The 25,337-nt window shown below is 49.7% G+C and overlaps 1 protein-coding gene across 2 annotated transcripts in view; it reads left to right on the top strand.

Moving 5' to 3' along the window:
* Positions 1 to 25,337, top strand: part of POLE (DNA polymerase epsilon, catalytic subunit) — a 54,149-nt gene that overhangs the window by 23,494 nt on the left and 5,318 nt on the right. Inside the window, exons 26-43 of one of the 2 annotated variants that reach the window (XM_040987176.1) lie at positions 1,070 to 1,284; positions 3,808 to 3,910; positions 6,210 to 6,413; positions 10,397 to 10,609; positions 10,776 to 10,985; positions 11,126 to 11,269; positions 16,044 to 16,184; positions 16,272 to 16,425; positions 16,499 to 16,605; positions 16,813 to 16,989; positions 17,078 to 17,301; positions 17,447 to 17,667; positions 17,970 to 18,174; positions 19,498 to 19,671; positions 20,506 to 20,631; positions 23,050 to 23,192; positions 23,570 to 23,587; positions 24,312 to 24,464. In XM_040987176.1, the coding sequence (XP_040843110.1) occupies positions 1,070 to 1,284; positions 3,808 to 3,910; positions 6,210 to 6,413; positions 10,397 to 10,609; positions 10,776 to 10,985; positions 11,126 to 11,269; positions 16,044 to 16,184; positions 16,272 to 16,425; positions 16,499 to 16,605; positions 16,813 to 16,989; positions 17,078 to 17,301; positions 17,447 to 17,667; positions 17,970 to 18,174; positions 19,498 to 19,671; positions 20,506 to 20,631; positions 23,050 to 23,192; positions 23,570 to 23,587; positions 24,312 to 24,464 (2,932 nt within the window). Of the gene's footprint in view, positions 1 to 1,069; positions 1,285 to 3,807; positions 3,911 to 6,209; positions 6,414 to 10,396; positions 10,610 to 10,775; positions 10,986 to 11,125; positions 11,270 to 16,043; positions 16,185 to 16,271; positions 16,426 to 16,498; positions 16,606 to 16,812; positions 16,990 to 17,077; positions 17,302 to 17,446; positions 17,668 to 17,969; positions 18,175 to 19,497; positions 19,672 to 20,505; positions 20,632 to 23,049; positions 23,193 to 23,569; positions 23,588 to 24,286; positions 24,465 to 25,337 lie in introns of both variants that reach the window. The other variant, XM_040987175.1, reaches the window with a different exon arrangement.

The following is a 25,337-nucleotide window of genomic DNA, read 5'->3' as shown; positions in this document are numbered from 1 at the left end:
ATTCTGGAAAAGGACCTGGGGAGAAGGTGACAAATGAACTCGGGGCCTCTGACAAAACCCCAAGGCTGCCTTAGCACAGGTGCTGCTAGAGTTACAGAGAAGAGAAAAGGAAAGAGGAAGATTTTCCATCCAATGATTCATTCCCTAGGCAGCTGCAATGGTTGGAGCTGAGCCGATCTGGAGCCTCTTCTGGGTGCAGATTCCCAAGGCTTTGGGCTGTCCTTGACTGCTTTTCCAGGCCACAGGCAAGGAGTTGAATGGGAATTGGAACAGCCAGGGTATGAACCAGTTATCATATGGGATCCCAGCACATGCAAGGTGAAAACTTTAGCCACTAGGCTACCGCACTGGGTCGCAGCATTGTAACTTTTAAATGTAAATTTCAGCAGCAGTAAATACACTCACAGTGGGGCCAGTGCAATGGATCAATTGGCTAATCTACACTCAAGTGCTGGCATCCCTTCCAGCTCCCAGTTTGTAAAGTTATTTATTTAAAAGAGCGACACAATAGAGATCTTCCATTGGTTCAATCCCAAAATGACCTTAGCAACCAGGTCTGGGTCAAGCTCAATTCACGAACTCCATCCTTGTCTCCCACCTAGGCAGTAGGAATTCAGGTTTTAAACCATTACCTGCAGCTTCCCAAGCACATGAGGGGCGAGTTGTATCACAAGTGGAGTAGCCAGGACCCCAGCAGCCGGTGGGTTGTGAGTGTCTGCAGTGGTAGCTAAGTGTGCTGCACCACAACCCCACCCACCAGTTCAGCTGAGAGCTGAGCTGCAGTGTCAGGCCGCCCCTGCTGGGAAGCAGGCCTGGCATGGGTGTGCGGATTTGCTTCTCCACAGTCCTCAATCTCCTCCTTGTTTGCCTGTCTCCCTGTTCTAGTATTGGTGTTGTTGCCTGATAAATGTTTCTTGACATTGTGTGCAGAAAATGAAACTATGGTTTTAAAATATTGCAGTGTAGTAGAATGGAACAGCTCCCTGAAAGCACAGCTCCTGCTTTCAGCTTCCCTAGCTAGAAAAGTGTATGACCCTGAAGGAACTGCTGCATCTGCCTCCTTCCTCAGGCTGCCAACATGCCAGATTCTGAGCTGTTTGAGCTCATCTCTGAGAACCGGTCCATGTCACGGAAGCTGGAAGACTATGGGGAGCAGAAGTCCACATCCATCAGCACTGCCAAGCGCCTGGCTGAGTTCCTGGGAGATCAGATGGTCAAGGACGCGGGCCTCAGCTGCCGCTATATCATCTCCCGAAAACCTGAGGGCTCTCCTGTCACTGAGAGGTGAGGACTCATGGCCGACTGGGGCCTGTTGAGCTCCGGCTTCTCTCCACAGACAAGTGCTTCCATGGAAGGAACCTGGGACAGTTAGGCATTGAAGTGAGGTAGGGAGGCCAGAGAACCTGTCACAGGCTTGGGGACCTCTGCTGGATGGCCAGGTGCCATCACTAGGACAAGATCTGGTTTCGGGCAGGACTGAGATCCCTGATTCCTCCAGGAAAAGTGTAGGTGCCCTGGTGGGCATGTTCCTGAGTGCCAGACCAGTGGCATCCTCTGGCACCTGGACATGTCCAGAGCAAAAACCAAGTGTTCCCGATCGTCAACAGCTTCCGACTGTCCCAGGGAATACTCCAGGGCCTACAGAGGCTGGAGCTGTGCAGGGACTGCAGGAAGGGAACTGTGCCGTTGATGATGTGTCGTAAAAAAAAGAATTCTCCCTGGGGTGATTGTGGTTGGACTTGACAAGATCTCAAACCCTGACTTGGCTGCATGGAAAGCTGGGAAGAGGCTAGAAAATCCTAACCCTGTCCAGAGAAACCAGAAGCTACTGCGGCCTTCACTTTGTGTCCATAGTGCCTCTGTGACATGTCCTGATGGCATCTTGTCGCAGTCCCTCTCCCAGCCTGTGGTCTGCTGTAACCAGTGAAGTGTGAGAGAAGAGAGAATCCAGAGACAGAGATCATGCCCATAGGGAAGTCCCTAGTGTACACTAGTGGGTGAGGAATTTATAGCCACTCTTTGGAAAGATGTTTTTACTCCCTGAAGTCATAGATTCTGAAAAAATGTGAGTTGAGAGTAAAGAGAGTGGGTAAGCTGGGGGACTGAGTTCATGCCATGTGGGCGAGTGAAGGTCCTGTTGCCTGGAGAGGAACCTCAGAAGCGTAGAAGGTGAAGGATGTGTGATTTAGCTACTGCCCAGCCTCACATGTTGCATTGTGTTTAGTACCAAATTTGAGACCATCAGCCAGAAATTAATAAGGTTGGTTCGTTTGTGATTTTGAACAGCGTCTTAGCACTGGTTACTGCATGTGTAAGTGAGTGCATAACTTTAGGACATTAGGAAGCAGCTCTGCTACCAGGAGCTGTACACTAAAAGTACACTAAAACTACGATGGAGAGACAAACATGAAATGAGTCTTGTGTTTTGATGGAGCATTGTGTAGTTCCTAAACATTGCAAACATGGACAAGGTGCAGGTACAGTTTACTACATAGCTTATAAAGCTTATCTCCTTGTACAATTGAGAATTAGAATTCAGGGCAGATGTTTGGTTCGGACACTGCGCAGGATGCCCTCACCCCACATCAGAGCTCTCTGCTTCCAATTCCAGCTTCCTGCTTACAGGGCTTAGCGGCAGCAGGTCCTCCTCTCCCATGGGGGACACTCACACAGAGTCTCAGGCTCAGTACGCGCAAACCCATGGATGGAATATCTGTGACTCTGTCAAATAAATAAAAACAAGGTTGGTTGGTTGGTTTTAAAAATTGTAACTGGGCATGATAGCCTTATGCCTAAATCCTTGTGTTGGCACGCACTGGCATCCCATATGGGCAACAGTTCATATCCTAGCAGCCCCACTTCCCTTCCAGCTCCCTGCTTGTGGACTGGGAAAGCAGTCGAGGACAGCCCAAAGCCTTGGGATTCTGCATCCACGTGGGAGATGTAGAAGAGGCTCCTGGCTCTTGGCTTCGGATTGGCTCAGTTCTGGCCATTGCAGCCACTTGGAAAAAGAACCAGCAGACAGAAGATCTTTCTCTGTTCTCCTCTCTGTATATCTGCCTTTCTAATATAAGAATAAATAAGTCGGGCCCGGCGCGGTGGCGCAGTGGTGAAGGTCCTCGCCTTGCACGCCAGGGATCCCATATCGGCACCGGTTCTAATCCCAGCAGCCCCGCTTCGCTTCCAGCTCCCTGCCTGTGGCCCAGGAAGGCAGTCGAGGACTGTCCAAGATTTTGGGACCCTGCACCCGCGTGGGAGACCCGGAAGAGGCTCCTGGCTTCGGATCGGCATAGCATCGACCGTTGCACTCACTTGGGGAATGAATCATCAGACGGAAGATCTTCCTCTCTGTCTCTCCTCTCTGTATATCCGCCTTTCCAATAAAAATAAAATGAAAGATTTATTTTTATTAGAAATTCAGATATACAGAGAGGAAGATCTTCTATCTGATGATTCATTCCCCAAGTAGCCACAGTGGCCAGTGCAGCGCCGATCCGAAGCCAGGATCCTGGAGCATCTTCCAGGTCTCCCACATGGGTGCAGGGTCCCAAGACTTTGAGCCATCCTTGACTGCTTTCCCAGGCCACAAGCGGGAGCTGGATGGGAAGTGGGGCTGCCATCATTAGAACTGGTGCCCATATGGGATCCTGGTATGTTCAAGGTGAAGACTTGGTGCTAGGCTACCGCACCAGGCCCAATAAATACATAAATCTTAATTTAAAAAGTTATAACATTATGACAAAATAACATTATAATTGGACTTACCATGATTTTTCATTGTGAGTTTTGTGCCTTTTCTTTCAACAGGGCCATCCCACTTGCCATTTTCCAAGCAGAGCCTACAGTGAGGAAGCACTTTCTCCGGAAATGGCTTAAGAGCTCTTCCCTTCAGGACTTTGATATTCGGACAGTGAGTGCCCGAATACTTTCCTACTCTCAGATGTCTCATAGTGGCAGACATTTGGCCCAATTTTGGGGGAAAATGCACCTGCTGGAATCTGGGTTCTGGCCCTAGCTCCCTGCTGAGGTGTGCCTTGCAAGCAGCAGTGACTGGCTCAGTAACTGGGTCCTTGCCACCCATGTGGGAGACCTGCATGGCGTACCATGAGCCACTGCAAGCATTTGGGAAGTGAACCAGAGTGTGGGAACTCAAATGAATCAAGCTTCTACAAAATGGGAAGCTGTCGAGTAAAATGAGTTACAGTAGGTCTTTAAAAAAAAAAAAAAGTTGAGAAGACCGAATAGAGCAGAAAGTAGCTGCTCAAGCCACGTTGTTTGTCTGGAACCTTCACTCTTGGCTTCCTGCCTCTTGATAGACAGTATGTGAGGAAATTAATAATTTAGGGAAAAACTGAAGAAGCTGAACGTAAGGAAAGCACTTGAACTCGACTCTCAGACCAGCTGAGACTTAGCCACCTGCTGGAACCTGTGGGGCTCATTGATATGCTCTTGCTTCAGTTTCTTCCTCTCTGAAATGGAGCCTTTGAATCAGAGTTTTCTAGAAGTATAAATAAAACATGAACTGTATAGCAATGTTCACCATCACATTTTGCTTTGTTTTGTTTAAAGATTATTTGTTTATTTATTTGAAAAAGAAACAAACTCCGTCCACTGGCTCACTCCCCAAATGCCTGCAACAGCCAGCAGTAGGCTAGATCAAGGACAGGAGCCAGGATCTCCGTCCTGCTGCCTCATGAGGGTGTAGGAACCCATGTACTTGAGCCATCATCTACTACTTCCCCAAGATACATTGGCAGGATGCTGGATCAAAAGTGGAATCCATGGGCCCAGAGTGATAGCTCAGTTAACTCATCTGCCCCCCGCAAGCGCTGGCATCCCATATGGCTGCTGGTTTGTGTCCCCGCTGCTCCACTTCCCATTCAGCTCCTTACTTATGGCGTGGAAAACAGCAAGGGATGGTCTACTTGGGACCCTGTACCCACGTGGGAGACCTAGAGGAGCGTCCTGGCTCCTGGCTTCAGATCTGCTCAGCTGCAGCCACTGCGGCTGTTTGTGGAATAAAACAGTGATTGGAAGATATTTTTCTATGTCTCTTTCTGTCTGTAAATATGCCTTTCCAATATAACTTTTTAGGGTCCAGCACAATAGCCTAGTGGCTAAAGTCCTTGCCTTGCATGTGCCAGGATCCCATATGGGTGCTGGTTTGTGTTCTGGCTGCCCTACTTCCCTTCCAGCTCCCTACTTGTGGCCTGTGAAAGCAGTGGAGGACTGCCCAAAACCTTAGGATCCTACACCCACGTGGGTGACCCGGAATAAGCCCCTGGCTCCTGGCTTCGGGTTGACTTAGCTCCGACCGTTGTGGTTCCTTGAGGAGAGAATCTTCAGACAGATGATCTTCCTCTGTTTTACTTGAAAAGCAGAGTTAGAGATCTACCTGCTGTTCACTCCCTGGACGGGTGGGGGTGGGGCCTGCTGAAGCCAGGAGTCAGGAACATCCTCCAAGTCTCCCCTGTGCACACCGGTCCAGGATCTTTCTCTCTGTCTCTCCTCTCTGTGTGTGACTTTCCAATAAAATTGAATGAATCTTAAATTAAAAAAAAAAAAAAACAAAAAACTCCCTTATAGAAAGAAAGTGGAGCCAGCACTATGGTTGGTAGGTTAAGCCCGCAGGTGACGCTGGTATCCTGTGTGGACACCAGTTTGATTCCTGGCTGCTCTACTTCTAATCTAACTCCTTGTTAATGACCCATATCATTTATTTTATTTGAAAGTCACTTACAGAGAGAAGAGAGAGATCTTCCATCCACTGTTTAATTCCCCAAATGCTTGCAGCAGTCTAAGCTGACCCTGATCCAAAGCCAGGACCGTGGAGCTTCCACTGGATCTCCCATGTGAGTGCCAGGACTTGAGCCATCCTCCAAACAGGGAGCTGGATCAGAAATGGAGTTGCAAGACACAGACTGGCACCTCTATGACATGCCAGCTCCGTAGGTGGAAACTTAAGCTGCTATGGCCCCTAAATCTTTCGTTAAAAAATCAAAGAAACAAAACAAAGCAAAAGCAGCAAGTGGAAGAGCCAGAAGTGAAAAGTAGCAAGTAACTCCTGGCCCATTGCCCTACCTTGGTGCCGGCTACAGAGCACCAGCAGTCTGATGTGGGATGCAGCTGGGCCCTGGCCCAGTACCCTGCCTTGCGCTGGCTGCAGCAGCACTGGTAGCTGCTGCCATTGCCCTCTCCTGTCCACTCAGATCCTTGACTGGGACTACTACATCGAACGGCTGGGCAGTGCCATCCAGAAGATCATCACCATTCCCGCCGCTCTGCAGCAGGTGAAGAATCCCGTGCCACGTGTCAAACACCCTGACTGGCTGCACAAAAAGCTGCTGGAGAAGACGGATGTCTACAAGCAGAAGAAGATCAGCGAGCTCTTCACTCTGGAGGGCAGGAGACAGGTAATGACAAGGCCAGGACAGCCCAGGCCATGGCCCTAGACTGGGCAGGGTCTCTGAGGCGCATGTAGCAATCAGGTGCCAAAAATCCTCACACTGCTCTCTGTCATAATGTGCAATTGTCAAGGTTATAGGGGGAAATTTTTAAAAGATTTATTTATTTATTTGAAAATCAAGGTTACATAGACAGGGAAAGACACAGAGAACTCTGCCTCTCAATAATTCATTCCCCCTATGGTCCCAGTGGCCAGCGCTGGGTCAGGCTAAATCCAGGATCTTTTTATTTTTATCTAATGTTGTACAGAATCCTCTGTAACAATCAAAATGGCTAGGACAATACAAATAGCAGTATACATATAGCATATGTGTACGTATACATATAACATACAGGAGTGAGGTAATAAATTTGTCTTTATTCATGGATGACAGAATTTCATGTTGTATAGAAAATCCTATTAAACCTTTTTTTAAAATTATTTATTTTTTATTGATTACATTGCATTATGTGACACAGTTTTATAGGCACTGGAATTCCACCTACTCCTCCCCAAACCGCCCCCCATGGTGGAGTCCTCCACCTTGTTGCATTACCACAGTTCCAAATTCAGTTGAGATTCTTTCATTGCAAGCATCTACCAAGCATAAAGTCCAGCATCTTATTGTCCAGATAAGTTCAACAGTTTCATGGGGAGACCATCTCTGGTCTGAAGATAGCCAGCACAGTATTCTCCCGATCAATTAAAAGCCTGATATTACATCAGTAACAATTTATAATGTTATGGAATTAGTTAACATGGTTTTGAGTAACCAATGTGTTAAAAGAGAGAAAGAAAGATAAAAGAATGTAAGTTCTGAACCACATCTGTGACTTCTACATTGACATTTCAATTATTAGTTTATATGCAACTGGGTTCTATACACCTTAAAATGGCTACAGATTACTATTCAGCTGTTTCGTGTCTATTTTAATTTTAGTATTGAGCAGTTTATAGCATTGAAGCATGATTGTGCTGAACCTGGATGTTTTCCGGGTAGTCTAACTCTATAACTCTAACAAGACATATGTCAGCAGTTTAGGTGAACAGTTTTAGGAGGGGTGTGCAGAGAAATCCGCAGTGAGGAGTAACTAATCTATGTGTCCCACCCAGTGAGTTATAAGTGCATCCCTGTTGACTGTTTCCTGTCTGTTTCTAGGCTTTCCTTATTGTTCTTTGTCTATCCTATTTTTTTGTTTATTTGTTTGTTTGTTTTGCGGGGTTTCTGGAGCCATGGTCATTACGAGAGAGTGCGGGGACCCAAAGTTGGAACCAGGCAAGGACCAGAGAAAGCTCCTCTCCCTAGTCCCAAAGGAAGCTTACTGTTCTATTTCTACGGACCGCTAAAAGCCAGGATCTTCAGGGCTCCCACGTGAGGGCCACCCCTCACTGCTTTCCCAGGGACAGGAGCTGGATCAGAAGTAGAGGAGCTGGAACTGACCCAGTGCTCATATGGGAGTCCAGTGTTGTAGGCAGCGACTTCACAAGCTGCACCCCAACTCTGACCCCTTACACACCTTTATACTTTACTTTCTCTAATTCCCTCTACTATTGCTCCTAATACTTTAATAAAGTTCTATCAATTGATAGATTGAGTAGGTTGTAAATTAGTAAAAATAATGGGATAGACGCCATGGTGCTGCAGTGAAGCCACCACTGAATGCCCCTATTTCCATCCAGGCACCTCTGACCCATGTTCCCACTGATGTGTCCTTAGGAAGCAGTGTGATGGCTCAGGTACTTGGATACCTGCCATCCACATCCTGGATGTGAGTGGAGTTCTGGTCTTCCGTTACTCTGGGCTTTTCAGGAATGAATCAGCTGATGGAAAAAAGATCTCTGTCTGTGCCTTTCAAATAAACGAATGCAACTTTTTATTTATTTGAAAGTCAGATTTACAGAGATGAGGAGAGAAGACCTTCCATCCACTGGTTCACTACCAGATAGCTACAGTGGCTGGTCCTGAGCAAATCCAGACCCAGGATCCAGAGGCTCTTTTGGGGGTTTCCCATGTGGGTGCAGGGGCCCAAGGATATGGGCCATCCTTTGCTGCTTTCCCGGGCACATTAGCAGGGAGCTGGATTGGAAGTGGGGCAGCCAGGACTTGAACCAGCACCCTACCCCAAGTGATCCAGCTCCAGCCCCATTATGTCTTTTATAACCTGAATCAGCGATGACAGAATTATAAGAGTTTTGTTTGTTTGGAAGACAGAATGACAAAAGACAGAGACTTATATTCGCAGCTTCAGCTCACAGAAGAGCACAACAGCCAGAGGTTATCCAGGAAATCCCATCTGGGTTTCCCATGTGGATGGCAGAGGCCCTAGAACTTGCGCCATCAGTGCTGCCTCTTCAGAAACAGCAACAGGAAACTAGGTCAGGAACATGCCAGTGTCGCAAACGTGGCTTCATTCACTGCTCCCACCACAGGCCACAGAGGATGTCTGGGTCCAGGAGGCCTGTCATTCAGGGAAAGCCAGGAGGTGCTGCCCTGAAGGTGTGCTGCTCTCCTGGGGGTCAGCCCAGGGCAAGCTCTCTCCCCACTGCCCGTGTCTTCCATCATACTCTGTCCACAGGACTCCTGTTGAAGCCTATCTCGGCTTGAGCCCCAGCGGAGACGGCAGAGCTCACTGTGAGGCTTCAGGAAAACACCAATGGCAGCCACAGAGTGCCAGCAGGCAGGAGTTACAGATTTTAATGCTGACCTCAGAAAGGACACTTTGGGCCCAGCACAGTAGCCTAGTGGCTCAATCCTCACATGCAACTGCCACAATCCCATATGGGTGGCAGTTCTAATCCCGGCTACTCCACTTCCCTTCCAGTTCCCTTTCAGTTCCCTACTTATGACCTGGAAAGGCAGTCAAGGATAGCCCAAAGCCTTGGGACCCTGAACTCGCATGGGGGACCCAAAGGAACCTCCTTGCTCCTGGCTTTGAATCAGCTCAGCTGTGGCTGTTGCAGCCACTTGGGGAGTGAGCCAGCAGATGGGAAATCTTTCTCATATCTCCTCTGTAAATCTGGCTTTCTAACAAAAATAAATAAATCTTAAAAAAATATATATATATATATTTAGAAAAAGATTTGATAAGATTTGATTTAGATGTGGGAATGAACTGCTCCTTAGTTTGGGGTAGTAGGGAAGAGGGAATAGTTGTTAAAATGCAGCATTTCTTAGGAGACCTGTGTGCGGTTCCGCAGGCACGGCAGTGCTCAGTGCTCATATTCCATTTTCCCACGCTCTCCTTCTCATCAGCTCTGCTCAGGGAGGGACGCTTGGAAGCCTGCTGCCTGTGAGAGATCTGGGTGGAGTTCTAGTCGCCTGGCTTCAGCCTGGCCCACCCATTGTGGGTATGAATCAATGGATAGAAGATCCATCAGTCGGTTGTATGTGTGTAGCTCTGCCTTTCAGATAAATCAGTCTTGGGAATGCATATGAAGGAAGTGTAGCAAAATGAAACATTTGCTCAGCTACCCTGTTGCCTCCCTCTTCCCTAGGAAAAACAAAAAATATGGGCCCGGCGTGATAGCATAGCGGTTAAGGTCCTCGCCTTGAACGCGCCAGGATCCCATATGGGTGCCAGTTCTAATCCTGGCAGCTCCATGTCCCATCCAGCTCCCTGCTTGTGGCCTGGGAAAGCAGTCCAGGGTGACCCAGAGCCTTGGGATCCTGCACCCGTGTGGGAGACCTGGAGGAAGTTCCTGGCTCCTGCCTTCGGATTGGCAAAGAACCGTCTGTTGCGGTCACTTGGGGAGTGAATCATCAGACGGATGGGAGATCTTCCTCTGTCTTCCTCTCTGTACATCTGCCTTTCCAATAAGAATAAATAAATTTTAAAAAAAAATGTTACATAGGTCAGCATTCCATTTCAGATACTGCATTCCTGTCACATTTTTAGAAGTAGAATTCACAGGACAAGAACTGAGGGCTAAAGTTCAGTTGTCTCTTTGTAGGTTGTGTTGGCACAAGTCCCTGAAGGCAGTCCAAGGCCAGACACTCCTGACATGGAGGACTTTGGCCTCCAAAAATTGCCCTCCTCAGTGGTCCCTGTTGCAACCAAGAGGAAGCGAATCCTATGGGAAAGCCAGGAGGAGTCTCAGGACCCAGCACTAATTGTGCCCTGGCAGGAGATCTTGGGACAGCCCCCTGCCCTTGGAACTACCCAGGTAAGAACGGGAGATAGCATTCTGTCTGCTGGCATGGGGACCCCAAAATGTGCCCCGGAAACTGGAGATTGAGAAGGGCCTGTCTTCTGGAGGCATTGGGAAGTGGCCCAGGCTCAGGGAGCTGCTGTTGTAACACACGCCATCCCTCTGTCCCTCGTCTGTCTAGGAGGAGTGGCTGGTCTGGCTCGGCTTCCACAAGAAGAAGTGGCAACTGCAGGCCCGGCAACGCATGGCTCGCAGAAAGAAGCGACGTTTGGACCTGGAGCAGGGTACTTCGAGGCCCGTGGCCATTCGAGATGGGCCTGCCACGGGGCTGGGGAGCTTCTTGCGAAGAACTGCCCGCAGTGTGCTGGACCTTCCATGGCAGATTGTGCAGGTGTGACCTGAGGGCAGCTTTCCAGGAGAGCTGTGGGTGAAGAGGGCTGGCCTTCCGTTTCGCAGCACTCTGCCCCCCGAGAGCCCTACACCCTCTGCATGACGTGAGGCTCATGTGCCTCTGTTCTGGGTTTCCTTCAGATCAGTGAGACCAGCCAGGCTGGCTTGTTCAGGCTGTGGGCCATCATTGGCAGTGACTTGCACTGCATCAAGCTGAATATTTCCCGTGTGTTCTATGTGAACCAGCGAGTGGCCAAAGCAGAGGAGGGGCCTTCATATCGCAAGGTAGGTAGAGCAAGGGTGGATTTTGTTTGTTGTTTATCTTTAAAGCTTTCAAATCTTGTTGAAAACTCCCACATCCATGGACTGCACATCGTCTTGCATGAGCTGCTGCTCCAGCTCCTGCTTGCACTGTGTTGGAGTTCCCTAATTCCATAGCCCCCAGGAGCTAGCTTAGAGGAGCCCCAGGCCAAGCCTTCTCATACTGCTTACACTCTCCTCCAGAGTTGCCATATTCATGTTGTCGTCCTGGCAACAGTCACAGCTTCTTGGCCTCTTCACTTTCCTCCTCATCGTCGGACCCAAAGAGGTCAGTGTCATCATCTTTATTCTCTACCTTCACTTCCTTTGTTGTCTTCCACATCCATGGAGCCATTACTTGCCAAAAGCTTCTCCCTCCTACCAGGCTGGCCTTCTGGTCCTGCATGATGTGATTCTGCCAGCGGAGGGCACGACATAAGTGAGCAGGTGGCAGCCGACTGCTGCTTCGGACACTGCCACCTCTGTTTCGGACGTAGCCCTCAATGTAGCTCTTGTCCGCTAGGTTAATCGCTGAGTACATGTCAGCAGGCAGGACTTTTCAGATCTCCAAAAGCCACGGTGGCAGCCATGCCCAGGAACTGCAGACAGCAGAGCAGAAGAGCAAGGATGTAGTTAGTCACTGGGGTGGTATCTGCATGATGAACAGACACAGGCACAGTTGGCCTAGAGGGTGTGGCTGTGAGGACATGAGCCCCTGCTGCTGTGTCCCACATAGGGATGCTGGAAGAATTACCTGAAGGATATGGCCGAGTCTGGGCCTGGGTCAGAGCCAGGGTCAAGGCCCAGACACAGGGACCACAGGTGTTGCCCAAGGAGCTGGTGCCTTCCTGTCTCCGTGCAGCATGGCCTTGTTAGAAAGCACAGACCCTGCATTCCAGAGATCTCCTAGGGTGTGTGTGTCTGTGTCTGTTTGTTTCTCTTTTGTTTTATTGGAAAGTCAGATGGGACACTGGTTTACTCTCCAAGTGGTCTCAATGACCAAGCTCAGCCCGGGACCTTGGGATGCATGCTGTGGTCTCAAGCAGTAAAGAGGCTCCTTTGTCATTGCTTCTGTTTCCTGGTTCTCTTATCTTCTAGTTTTTGTGGAGATGACAACCAGCAGCTCCAAGCTTGCTTGCTTACTTGCTTGCTTTTTTTCTAAGATTTATTTATTTTGGGCCCAACACAATAGTGTCATGGATAAGGTCCTGGCCTTATCGCACCAGGATCCCATATGGGCACTGGTTCTAATCCCGGCAGCTCCTGCTTCCCATCCAGTTCCCTGCTTGTGCCTGGGAAAGCAGTCGAGGGACCCTGCACCCACGTAGGAGATCTGGAAAGAAGTTCCTGGCTTCAAATCTGCACAGCACCAGCCGTTGTAGCCACTTGGGGAGTGAATCATTAGACGGAAGATCTTCCTCTCTATCTCTCCTCCTCTGTACGTCTGCCTTTCCAATAAAATTAATAAATTTTAATTTAAAAAAAGATTTATTTATTTGTAGAGGACTTTAACCACTACACTATCGCACCGGGCCCTTTATTTCTATTTAAACTGAGTAAATCTTTTTTTTTTTTTATGAACCATTTCGTGTATGGCAATGGATGCATACATTGTGTCACCACAGAGCATCTTTGTCATAGCAAATCCCCTCCTGCCTTCTGTCCCTTCCACCCCATCCCTGGATCTTTCTTCTGTCCAGTAGCATTTCCTCTGTTACGATCATTTGGCCTTTTAAATCTGAATTCTTTTCACTTAGAATGATTCTTCTCTGATTTGTCGTGGGATTTGGGTGGGGACGGACATGAGGAGGATTCATTGCTCCTGTTTCAGTTCTGGGCTCTGCTGGTCATCTTTTCTCTGGACCTTTATGTATGGCCACTCTGTCTGTTTTACACAGAGACGGGATGTGTTGGGCCCGGCGGCGAGGCCTAGCAGCTAAAGTCCTCGCCTTGAACACGCCAGGATCCCATGTGGGCACCAGTTCTGGTCCCGGCGGCTCCGCTTCCCCTCCGGCTCCCTGCTTGTGGCCTGGGAAAGCGGTCAAGGACTGCCCAAACCTTTGGGACCCTGTACCCGTGTGGGAGATCTGGAAGAAATTCCTAGATCCTGGCTTCGGATCGGCATAGCATCGGCCATTGCGCTCACTTGGGGAGTGAATCATCAGGTGGAAGATCTCTGTCTCTCCTCTCTGTATACCTAAATCTTAAAAAAAAAAAAAAAAAAAAAAAGCGAGAGAGAGACAGTGGTATGCCACTGCTTCATTCTTTTTTTTTTTCTTTTATGTTTTTTCAGGTTAGTAATAAGTCGGTTGACTGTCTTCAAGTACACTACTCTCTGTCTTCTGTGTTGAATTGGACTTATCCAGAGGTTTTTTTTTTTTTTTTTAATCAAATATTGTTTTTATATTCAGGTAGTTTCTGTTACTTTGTTTCTCTGAGAGTCTCCATCCTTTCTAGGGTGTAGCATACCTTGGCATCCTGAGCTGCTGGGGTCTGGTCCCTCTAGGTTTGGCATCTGGTGGTTTCTTTCTCCCATGAAAATTGCCCTTTTCCTGGTTAAAAGATTTTTCATTACATCCTGGACATCCTAGGGTGGTGTACTGCAGGACTTTGAGTATTTTTGAGACTTGTTTAGCAATGGAGTTTGCTGTTGTTTTAGCAGGCAACCAGTCTAGTTAGTAGCAGGCCCCAAGATCCGTCCTGCTTTGTTTGTGCCAAGCTCCCAACAACAATCAGACCATGTGTGCACAGCCTGGCTGGTTCATGCAAAGAGTTAGGGTACTCCTTCACCAGGTCTTTCTCCTCTTTCAAGCCCCCCAGAATGCTTTTTTCTTAGTTCTCTGACCAGGAAAAGATGGTTTGAGTTTTTGCCTCTTGCATATTCAAGTTAAGCCAGGCAAGAAAGGAGGGAAAGTCAGTTAGGAAGCTCTCTCAGGGACTGATGCGGAGTGCTCTAGCGTGTAATGCATGGCTGTTGTGACCTCTCAGGCTGAGTCCCTGTCAAGAATGCCTGTGTCGGGCCCAGCGCGATGGCACAGTGATTAAGGTCCTCGCCTTGCACGCCTGGGATCCCATATCGGCACCGGTTCTAATCCCAGCAGCACAGCTTCCCATCCAGCTCCCTGCCTGTGGCCCGGGAAAGCAGTCAAAGACCGCCCAAAGCTTTGGGACCCTGCACCCGCGTGGGAGACCCAAAAGAGGCTCCTGGCTTTGGATCAGCATAGCATTGACCGTTGCTCTCACTTGGGGAGTGAATCATCGGGCAGAAGATCTTCCTCTCTGTCTCTCCTCTCTGTATATCCACCTTTCCAATAAAAATAAAATAAGTCTTGAAAAAAAAATATGCCTGTGTCCCCTTGGGAAGTCCTGGTTTAAGGCCTAAATCCTGCTTCTGGTCCAGCTTCCTGTTAACACATGTCATGGGGACAGCAGATGCTGGCTCGAATATTTGAATCCTGCTACCCACAGGTGGAGTTTGGGCTCCTAGCTTCAGCCTGGCCTGCCCCAGCTGTTGCAGGCATGTGGAGAGTGAACCAGCAGATGGACTCTTTTTTTTTTTTTTTTTTTTTTATTGGAAAGGCGGATATACAGAGAGGAGAGACAGAGAGGAAGATCTTCCGTCCGATGATTCACTCCCCAAGTGAGCACAATGGCCGGTGCTATGCCGATCCGAAGCCAGGAGATTCTTCAGGATCTCCCAAGATGGACTCTTTTAAAGATTTATTTATTTTTATTGCAGAGTCATATACAGAGAGGAGGAGAGAGAGATCTTCAGATCCTCAGTCTGATGATTCACTCCCCAAGTGACCTCAACAGCTGGAGCTGAGCCAATCCAGAGCCAGGAGGTTCTTCTGGGTCTCCCACGCGGGTACAAGGTCCCAAAGCATTGGGCCATCCTTGACTGCTTTCCCAGGCCACAAGCAGGGAGCGGGATGGGAAGCAGGAGCTGCTGAGATAAGAACCAGCGCATTCAAAGAGAGGACTTTAACTGCTAGGTTACCATTCCGGGCCCCCAACATTTTTAATAAAGTTGTTTCCTAGGCAGAATGATAACCATATTCTTTTTTTTTTTTTAAAGATTTATTTTTATTATTTTTTTATTGGAAAGACGGATATACAGAGAGGAGAGACAGAGAGGAAGATCTTCCGCCCGATGATTCACTCCCCAAGTGGGCGCAACGGCCAATACTATGCCAGTCCGAAGCCAGGAGCTCTTTCGGGTATCCCACGCGGGTGCAGGTTCCCAAGGCTTTGGGCCGTCCTCAACTGCTCTCCCGGGCCTCAGGCAGGGAGCTGGAAGGGAGGCGGGGCTGCCGGATTAGAACCGGCGCCCATATGGGATCCCGGGCGTGCAAGGTGAGGACCTTAACCACTGCGCCACGGCGCCAGGCCCTAGATAACCATATTCTTTATCAGAGTACCTGGATTCAAGTCCCTGTTAGTTTCCAATTCAGCTTCCTGCTAAAATGTCCCTTGGGAAAGCAAATAATATTCAAGGGTTCAGATCCTTGTTAACCACGTGGAGACCTAGAAGGAGTTCTGGGCTCCTGACTTCTGTCTGGTCCAGTGTCTCTCTTCTCCCTCCCTGTCATTCACTCACTCACTCTGCCTTTCAAGTAAATACTAAAGTAATAAAATGTATAAAACTATGTCCCAAGTTTGGGAGATATGGACACTTCTGTGGGCAGTGGAGTGTCTGTAAAAAGGCAGTTACCTGCCCAAGCTGTATAGTGAGGTCCAAGCACTGTATTGTCACCAGGTGAACCGATTCCTTCCTCGTTCCAACGTGGTCTACAATCTCTATGAGTACTCAGTGCCAGAGGAGCTATACCAAGAACACATCAACGAAATCAATACCGAGCTGTCAGCACCAGATATTGAGGGTGTCTACGAGACTCAGGTACCTGTTCCCTTGAAGGAAGAGGAGACCCACACAAGGATGGGCTGGGGGACACCACCCCACAGGTCGTATCTCTGCCTCTGCTAGGTTCCTTTGTTGTTCCGAGCCATTGTGCAACTGGGCTGTGTGTGTGTCGTCAACAAGCAGCTGGCAAGGCACCTGTCAGGCTGGGAAACCGAAACCTTTGCTCTGGAGCACCTGGAAATGCGTTCTCTAGCCCAGTTCAGCTACCTGGAGCCAGGTACAGCCCACTTCAGCTGCCCTGTCCTGAGGTCAGCTTGGGGCTTCAGGTAACTGGCCCCCTTCTTCTGTAGGGAGCATCCGCCACATCTACCTGTACCACCGCTCTCAGGGCCACAAAGCACTCTTTGGGATCTTCATCCCCTCACAGCGCAGAGCGTCTGTGTTTGTGCTGGACACGGTGAGTTCCCAAGTTTAGAGTTGTTGTGCGGCATGGGGCAGGCAGAGCTGGGGAGGTAGGGTGTTCTCCTTCGGCCTGCTCAAGACCTCTGCCCACAGGAGCCTGTTATCACTGACTTAGGAATAGGGTACAAAGCTGGGCAAATCCAGGCACTCCTGCTCTGTAATGGGGGAGGAGGGCAGGAGCTGACACAGCTGTCCTCTGCAGGTGCGCAGCAACCAGATGCCCAATCTCAGTGCCCTCTACTCAGCGGAGCACAGCCTCCTGCTGGAGAAGGTGGGCCCTGATCTCCTGCCACCCCCAAAACATACCTTTGAAGTACGTGCAGAGACCGACCTGAAGACCATCTGCAGAGCCATCCAGCGCTTTCTGCTCACCTACAAGGTGAGGGTCCCTGGGGTTCTGCTATGTAAGGTTACCCCGTTCCCCATGGCTGGATCAATCTGTCTTCTCTGTTTCCCCCACCCTCCAGGAAGAGCGTCGAGGGCCTACCCTAGTGGCCATCCAGTCCAGCTGGGAACTGAGGCGGCTAGTAGGTGAGATTCCTATCTTAGAGGAATTCCCACTGGTACCTGTGCATGTGGCTGACAAGATCAGCTATGGAGTCCTGGACTGGCAGCGCCATGGAGCCCGACGGATGATCCGACACTACCTCAACCTTGACACCTGTTTGTCCCAGGCCTTTGAGATGAGCAGGTGAGCTCAGAGCCCAAGCACCAGGCTTCCCTGGCCCCAGCCATCCATCCCCCTCACAGTGGGTGAGGAGTGTTTGCACAGGGCCAGCCTAAGCCATCCCTGTGGCCCATGACTTCCTCCAGGATGACCAAGCACCCTTGCCTAGGTACTTTCACATTCCCATTGGGAATCTGCCGGAGGACATCTCCACCTTTGGCTCTGACCTCTTCTTCGCACGCCACCTCCAGCGCCACAACCATGTGCTCTGGTTGTCTCCTACAGCCCGCCCTGACTTGGGCGGGAAGGAGGCTGACGACAGCCGCCTCATCATGGAATTTGATGATCAAGCCACCGTGGAGATCAACAACTCAGGCTGCTACTCCACAGGTGAGTAGGTGGTAGAGGGTGGGGCACAGAGCTTTGATCTGGTATTCCTGCTAGTTTGTGACATGTTCTTGAGGCAAGAGCAACTAGTAATAGGGCTTAGCTCAGTTTGTGAGTCAAGACCTGAAGCTGGGAGGGGTTCTGGGGTTAGGGGCCAAGATCTTTGAAAGCTATGAAGCCAGCCAGTTTGAAACACAAGCGCCATGCCGTGACCTCACTAGGTGGCGCTAACTGCCCTTAGGGTGCTGTTGGCTGGGGTCAGGCCCCATGGTGGCACAGTGTGTGGATGGGGTGTGTCTTTACAGTGTGTGTAGAGCTGGACATGCAGAACCTGGCTGTCAACACCATCCTTCAGTCTCATCACGTCAACGACATGGAAGGGACCGACAGTGTGAGCGTCAGCTTCGATGCAGTCGCCCAGGCTTCCCTTGAGGAAATGGTCACAGGCATTCAGGCCACCAGCACCCCAACCAGCTACGATGAGACAGCTCTCCGCCCCAGCACATTCAGGTGCTGCTCCAGCGCTGCCCCTGAAGGACGTGGGAGCAATCCTGGTCCTGCCCTTGTTTCAGGAGCTGAGCCCGATGGCCAGGCTTCCCCTCTTTACTCCATTGTTTTTGTGGCCCTGCACATGTTTTCCCTGGTCACAGGTAACCAGTCCAGGTACCGCCTTCTGACCATCCTGTAGCCAGAGGTATTGCACAGCGAACCTTTTACACCATGGTTACTTCATGGAGTGGCCTGAGGTGTTCTTGGGTGTCTATAGTGAGTTGAGCTGTTATCACTGCCTGATGCTTGGGACATGCCAAGGGCAATCCCGCTGACACTAATGGCAGTATAAGCCGTGAAACTTACAGGAAGTAGCCAAACACTCCTACTCCATCTCAGTCCCCACAACCGCCTCATAAGGTGGTGCCAAAATTAACCATTTCAGAGATGGGGAAACTGACATTGTAGAGGCTCGTGTGGTTATAACCATGCCTCACTGAAGAGTAAGGGTTGGCATTCACCTCAGTGTGTAAGTCCCGAACAGTCCTCAGTCACTGCTGTTCCCACAGGAGTGGGGGAAGGGACTCATCAGAAAAGCAAGGCAGGGAGGTGGGTGAGGCCAAGGAGTTGCTGGTACTGGACAAGAGTCCTCCTAAGTGACTTCACCAGGGCATTAGAGATGTAGCTGGGGCCTCCACATTGTGTCAGGATTGTAGCTGGTCCCAGTGAAGGTCCCAGCTCTCCATCTTTGGGGCAGTAGACTGGGCTGCAGCTCAGAGCATTGAGCAGCCCTAGCCTGGTGAGAAATGCAGCCTTGCATATGGCTATCCAAAAGTGCCTTTTCCCTGGTGGGTGGCATAAAGCTCAGGCATCTGGGAAGTGGTTTATACTGGCAGGTGTCTGGCCATTGTTCTTGTATTCGTGTATTCTGGGGAAAAGCCAGCCTGGATAGTCTGAGGGAAAGCATGTTCAGCACCCCAATGCAACAGGAAACAGTCCAAAGAGTTCTACTGACTGATCCAAGGCAGGGAGGACAGCTTTCCTCTATTCAGATCAAACAGGGCAAGGGAAAAAGGAGGGGCAGCTGACTGTGTATGGGGGAACAGGGGCCAGTCCGTAAGTGGGTGAAGGGTTACTCAGTCCCCTCTGGCCATACCAGAGCTTTTTGGGTGCCATGCAGCAAGCATGCAATGACCCTTTATGGAGTTGTATTTAGGCCGAGCTACTTTGAAGGTAAACTGAAGAGAAATGACTATGAGAGTGAAGAAATGGGACTAGAGGGAGGTGAGGATAGAGGGAACACAGCCACTGGGTCGGTGGAAACTCCTCCCACCTTCCTTTCAGGATTCTGAAGAGCATGGTGGTGGGCTGGGTCAAGGAGATCACGCAGTACCACAATGTGTACGCGGACAACCAGGTAATGCACTTTTACCGCTGGATCCGATCGCCGTCATCCCTGCTCCATGACCCTGCTCTTCACCGGACTCTGCACAACATGATGAAGAAGCTTTTCCTGCAGTGAGTGTGCTCCTGGGGCCAGGGGCCGGGATTTACCACCTCTGGGTGCTAGTGCTCCCGGAGCCGGGGACTGGGTGCTAGCGGCTTTGCGTGCAGGGTGGTGTGAGGGTGGTAGAGGTGGTGCCTGAGTCTGGTCACGAAGCTTGTGATGAGGGCTTGTCACCACTTTAGCCTCACTAATGAGGCTCATTGCCTGCCTGATGGGAAGAAAATGCCATGTCATTGTACTCCAACTTGCTGTCCTTGTTATGAACAAAAGTGAACTTTTTTCTCTCCATGCCCTTGGCCCATTTTTCTGTCGGTTTTTCCTCTGATTAAGAATTGGATGAAAAGTCACCATTTTTCTGTGATAAAAACTTATATTTTCCCCTTAAGCTTTTTATTATCTTTTTTGCCCTTTTTTTTGTGGTGAGTTTTTTTAAGACAAGTCTCATCTACCCTGTTTTTGTTTTAGATTTATTTATTTATTTTGAAAGGCAGAGAGAGGGGAGACACAAAGATCTTCCATTTGCTATAAATGGCTTCAGCCGCCAGGTGTGGGCCAGCCCAAAGTCAGGAGCCAGGAACTCTGTCCTGGCCATGTCCCATTGGTTTGACAAGAATCTGGATCCAAAGCAGAACCGCCAAGACTCATGTTGTGTGCAGCAGCCTGACCCCCAAGCCCTCCACATCAACCAAGTGTAAAGCTTTGCTTTGCTTTGCTTTACTGCCTGTATACTTAGGAGACTTTTCTACTTAGGAATCATTGGGGGTTTTTTCTTGTGGCTTCTTCAGAGTTCTCTACCTTCACCATGCACCATAGTCTGCTCTGTTAATTCTACACCTGCTCCACAGGCTCATCGCTGAGTTCAAGCGCCTGGGGTCTTCAGTTGTCTATGCCAACTTCAACCGAATCATCCTCTGTACAAAAAAGCGCCGGATTGAAGATGCTATTGCTTACATAGAGTACATCACCAACAGGTGTGTTTGTGGGGCAGCCCACTGTGACTTTGAAAAGGCTCCAGAAGGGCCCTTGCCTGTCCTTGCGGCTAGATCAGGAGGCCCTGAAGAGCACATTGCACACCAAGGGTGGTGGAAGCTTGGAGTGTGCTGCTTCTGGCAAGAGGTTTTTATCAAACAATGTGCCTTTCTAGGCAGGAGAGCAGCAGTGCAGGATGGTGATGTTAGTGCTTGGGCTCCAGGAAGTGCACAGCTGCCACAGTTGGACATTGTGCAGCAGCTGCCAGGCTGCCTTTCCAGCCTGTTCCTCATTCCTCTAGACCCTGGCTGTGCTCATTGTACAGCACGTGCGGAAACGAGACAGCACAGCCGAGTTCCCTTGAACTTCTGCCATTTTCCAGTACAGTTTGTAACAGGAAATTCTCACTCCCAGGGGCCGTCTACACTGAACATGAGTGAAGCCCTTTTCTAAGCAAGATGTATTGCTGTGCTTTATTATTATTTGAAAAAGAGAGAAAGAAAGAGATCTTCCATCTACTGGTTTACTACCCTAATGACCACAACTGCCGGAGCTAGGCTGGTGCAAAGCCAGGGACCAGGAACCATCTGCTGCTGCTTTCACAAGCCATTAGCTGGGAGCTGGATCAAAAGCAGAGCAACTGGGATGTGACCTGGCACTCATGTAAAATGCCATGTCACTGCCACAAGTGGAGGCTTAACTTGCTGTGCCGCCATACTGGCCTCAAGGAGACAAAGAATCTGGATCAGCATAACAGGGGCATCATTTAGGCTTACCAAGCATGACCAATCCTGGTACTGAGTGGTAATGACAGTATGCGGGAAAGTTGAGGTTCCTAGACAGAGCACAGGTGCTGAGTAATTTGAGCACCTTTGTCCCTCAGGCCTGCTGCTGCTTGGTGTCCAGAGGGTGGCCCTTGGATCTATCCAAGGTCACACTGTCTGGCATCCACACAGCGCAGGGCTGAGGTACTGAGTGGCAGGTTGCTGTCGGAGGAGTGCTGTCTGGGTTATTTAGCTGCATCTTTAAGATACTATGATGTAAGCCTTTCTCCTTCCTTCTCCTGTGTATTTATTTTCATTCTTTTTTTTTTTTTTTAAGGTTTATTTATTTTTGTTGGAAAGGCAGATATACAGAGAGGAAGATCTTCCATCCAATGGTTCACTCCCCAAACAGCTGCAATGACTGTAGCTGAGCCAATCCGAAGCCAGGAGCCAGGAGCTTCCCCTGGGTCTCCCACATGGGTGCAGGGTCCCAAGGCTTTGGGCCATCCTCAGCTGCTTTCCCCAGGCCACAAGCAGGGAGCTGGATGAGAAGTGGGGCTGCTGGGATTAGAACTGGTACCCATATGGGATCCTGGCGGGTATAAGGCAAGGACTTTAACCTCTAGGCTGCACAGGGCCCTATTTTTCTTCTTTAAAAATGGGCCTTGGGTGCAATGCACATCAGGTTTTGTCAATCCTGGGCTGGCCACCTTGGCAAAGAAATAAGAGCGAAGAAGGTGGGCCAGTGGCTAAATCATCTTCGCCTTGCACACCTGGGATCCCATATACGCGTCAGTTCGTGTCCTGGCTGCTTCACTTCCCAGCACAGTGATCCAGTGACTAAATCCTCACCTTGTATGCCCAGGATCCCATATGGGCACCAGTTCATCTCCTGGCTGCTCTACTTCCTATCCAGCTCCCTGCTTGTGGCCTAGGAAAGCAGTGAAGGACAGCCCAAAGTCTTAGGACCCTGAACCCATGTGGGAGACCTGGAAGAACCTCCTGGTTCCTGGCTTCAGATCAGCTCCAGCCATTGCAGCCATTTGGGGAGTAAACTTGTGAAAGATCTTTCTCTGTCTCTTCTCTCTGTAAATCTGCCTTTTCAATATAAATGATGAATTAATTTTAATAAATAAATGAAAGGATGAAGAATGTAGATGGTAGGAACCATTGTGACTCTTGTAACTTGTGGCCACAAAGCAAGAGCTGTTAACTCCACCTGCTCCCACTGCAGACACTAGGCAAGTGGGTTCAGACACCTGCATCTCACAGGAGAGTGCCTGGGTTTGAATCCAGTTCCAGCTTCCTGCTAATTCAGACCTTGGGAGCCATGGTGTTCCCACCCACATGGAAAACCTAGACTACCTGCTTTCGACTTCCAGCCTGGTACAGCCCTGGAGGAGTATACCAATGGATGGAAGATTTCTTGTCTTTGCTTCTTGAAGTGTGTGTGTGTGTGTGTGTGTGTGTGTGTCCAGTTTCCCTCTGTGACCCTCCACTCTAGGGGTGGAGCTGGCCAACTCTTTATGAAGTCTGAGTCCACTGCAAGCTCAATTCTAAGTAAGGGGAGAGGGTGGGATGGTCTAAGAAGTATAAAGAAAGGAGACAGGAGGTACTGGTTTCACTCAGGCTCTTTCTGTTTTACTCCCTTGGCAGTATCCACTCCAAAGAAATCTTCCATTCCCTGACAATTTCCTTCTCACGATGCTGGGAATTTCTTCTGTGGATGGATCCGTCCAACTATGGTGGAATCAAGGGCAAAGTGTCCTCCCGTGTTCACTGTGGACAGGTGAGAGCTAGTGGGGAAATTGAGAACACTAAATGTGCAGGACCCTGGTCAGATACAGGCGAGCCTGATTGTGCAAGAGCAGATTCTGCAGCCCATCTCATCAGCTAGTTGGTTAGAATAGAACTAGAGCAGTTACTGGTTAATGATATGCTTGAATTGCAGGACTAAATGGAAAGACTGTGGCTTCCCCTTGACTCTATGTGGAGGATACGTTCTGAGAGGCCACTGGCTGGGACTTGGGGGGCCGAGCTGGGCTGTGCCTGTTGGTGCCTGGAACTGTAGCCAAGAGAGGCAGTGTTGACTGTGGTGGGATGTGTGGCATTCTGAGTTCAAGATGTTGTGGCCAGCTAATGTCACAGCATCCAGGAGCAGCTGGGATGGGGCAAGAAGATAGTCAGGTACCCTGCACTGCAGCCCTCCCAGTCGACCAAGAGGAGGCTACAGGCAGGTGGGGTATGATGGACACCTGGGCCTGAGGGTTACAGGAAACTGAGGAAACTTGTGAGGACTGGGGATGCAGTAGTCTGCAGTGTACCAGCAGCTCTGGTAGGGGACTGGCAAATAGGCCAAATGGCCATGTTCATGCGCAGAAGTGAGAGCAGCAGACCGCATAGGGGGACAACTGCATGACGGAACACCAGCAGAGTTGGGGGGCCCTAGTGCTGGGCCTCATGAAACCTGTGTTGGAGTTGCCTGCAGAAGTACTAAGACCAGATGCAGCACTGCCTAGAGCTCACCCCAGGAGCAGAGCCAGATAGTCCTGTCAACAGCCAGGCGGGCCCAGCGCGATAGTGTAGCAGCTAAAATCCTCGCCTTGAACACATTGGGATCCCATGTGGGCACCAGTTCTAATCCTGGCAGCCTTGCTTCCCATCCAGTTCCATGCTTATGGCCTAGGAAAGCAGTCAAGGACAGCCCAAAGCCTTGAGACCCTGCACCTGCGTGGGAGACCCAGAAGAAGCTTCTGGCTCCTGGCTTTGAATTGGCTCAGCTCCAGCCGTTGTAGGCTCTTGAGGAGTGAATCATCAGATGGAAGATCTTCCTCTCTGTATATCTGCCTTTCCAATTAAAAAAAAAGGATAGCCAGGCTTGTCTATGTTGTAGGAAGATCCTCAGGAAGGAAAGACAGCGGAGGACGACGAGGAGGAAGAATCAGAGGAGGAGGACAATGTCGAGGAGTCCCAGTCCGAAGTGGAGGACTTACTGGAAAACAACTGGAATATCCTGCAATTCTTGCCCCAGGCAGCCTCCTGCCAAAGCTACTTCCTCATGATTGTTTCAGGTGAGTCTCAAGCCCTGGGACAACAGAGCCCGAGACGGTTGACTGGGCAATGGTGCCACAGGAAAGGGCAGTGGGAAGGCAGACTGGGAATGGGAGCTCAGGAGACGCCCTCGGGGTCTTGGTCTTCAGGTTCCTTTCACTTGGAGTCACTGTCCTAACTGCCATCCGCGCTTATGTTTCTGTGTTGTGTGATCATATATGTCTCCTGGAACATTTGTGCACACACAGTGGCTAAGGAAAGCCCAAAATGTTCTGAATGAAAATAATCCCTTCCACTTTTTTTTTTTTTGCTTCCATCCGCTGGTTCACTTCTCGTATGTCTGCAACAGAGCCAGCATTGAGACATAGCAGATGAACTGCTGCCTGCAACTCCAGCCTCCCCTGTGGGTACCAGTTCATGTTCCAGCTGCTCTACTTCCAATTCAGTGTCCTGTTAATGGCTGGAGAAAATATTGGAAAATGCCTAAAGTGTTTGGGTCCCTGCACCCATGTGGGAGACAAAGCTCCTGTCTTCTAACTTCAGCCTGGCTCAGCATGGACCATTACTGCCATGTAGGACTGAGCCAGTAGGTGAAAAATCTCTCTCTGTCCGTCTCTCTCTCACTATCACTTGCTTGCTGTGTGTGTGTGTAATTCTGACTTTCAACATAAACGAGTAAATATTTTAAAATATGTATTTATTTATTTATTTATGGTCTAATACAGTAGCCTAGTGGCTAAAGTCCTCAACTTGCATGTGCCAGAATCCCATATGGGAACCTGTTCATATCCTGGCTGTTCCACTTCCCATCCAGATCTCTGCTTGTGGCCTGGGAAGGCAGTCGAGGCTGGCCCAAACCCTTGGGACCCTGCACCCACTTGGGAAACCCATAA

Source organism: Ochotona curzoniae, unplaced genomic scaffold (assembly GCF_017591425.1).
Source record: "Ochotona curzoniae isolate NIBS_2020 unplaced genomic scaffold, NIBS_Ocur_1.0 contig_46, whole genome shotgun sequence".
Lineage (NCBI taxonomy): Eukaryota > Metazoa > Chordata > Mammalia > Lagomorpha > Ochotonidae > Ochotona > Ochotona curzoniae.
Note: the sequence above shows the minus strand (reverse complement) of the source record. Positions and strands in the feature narration are given on the sequence as shown.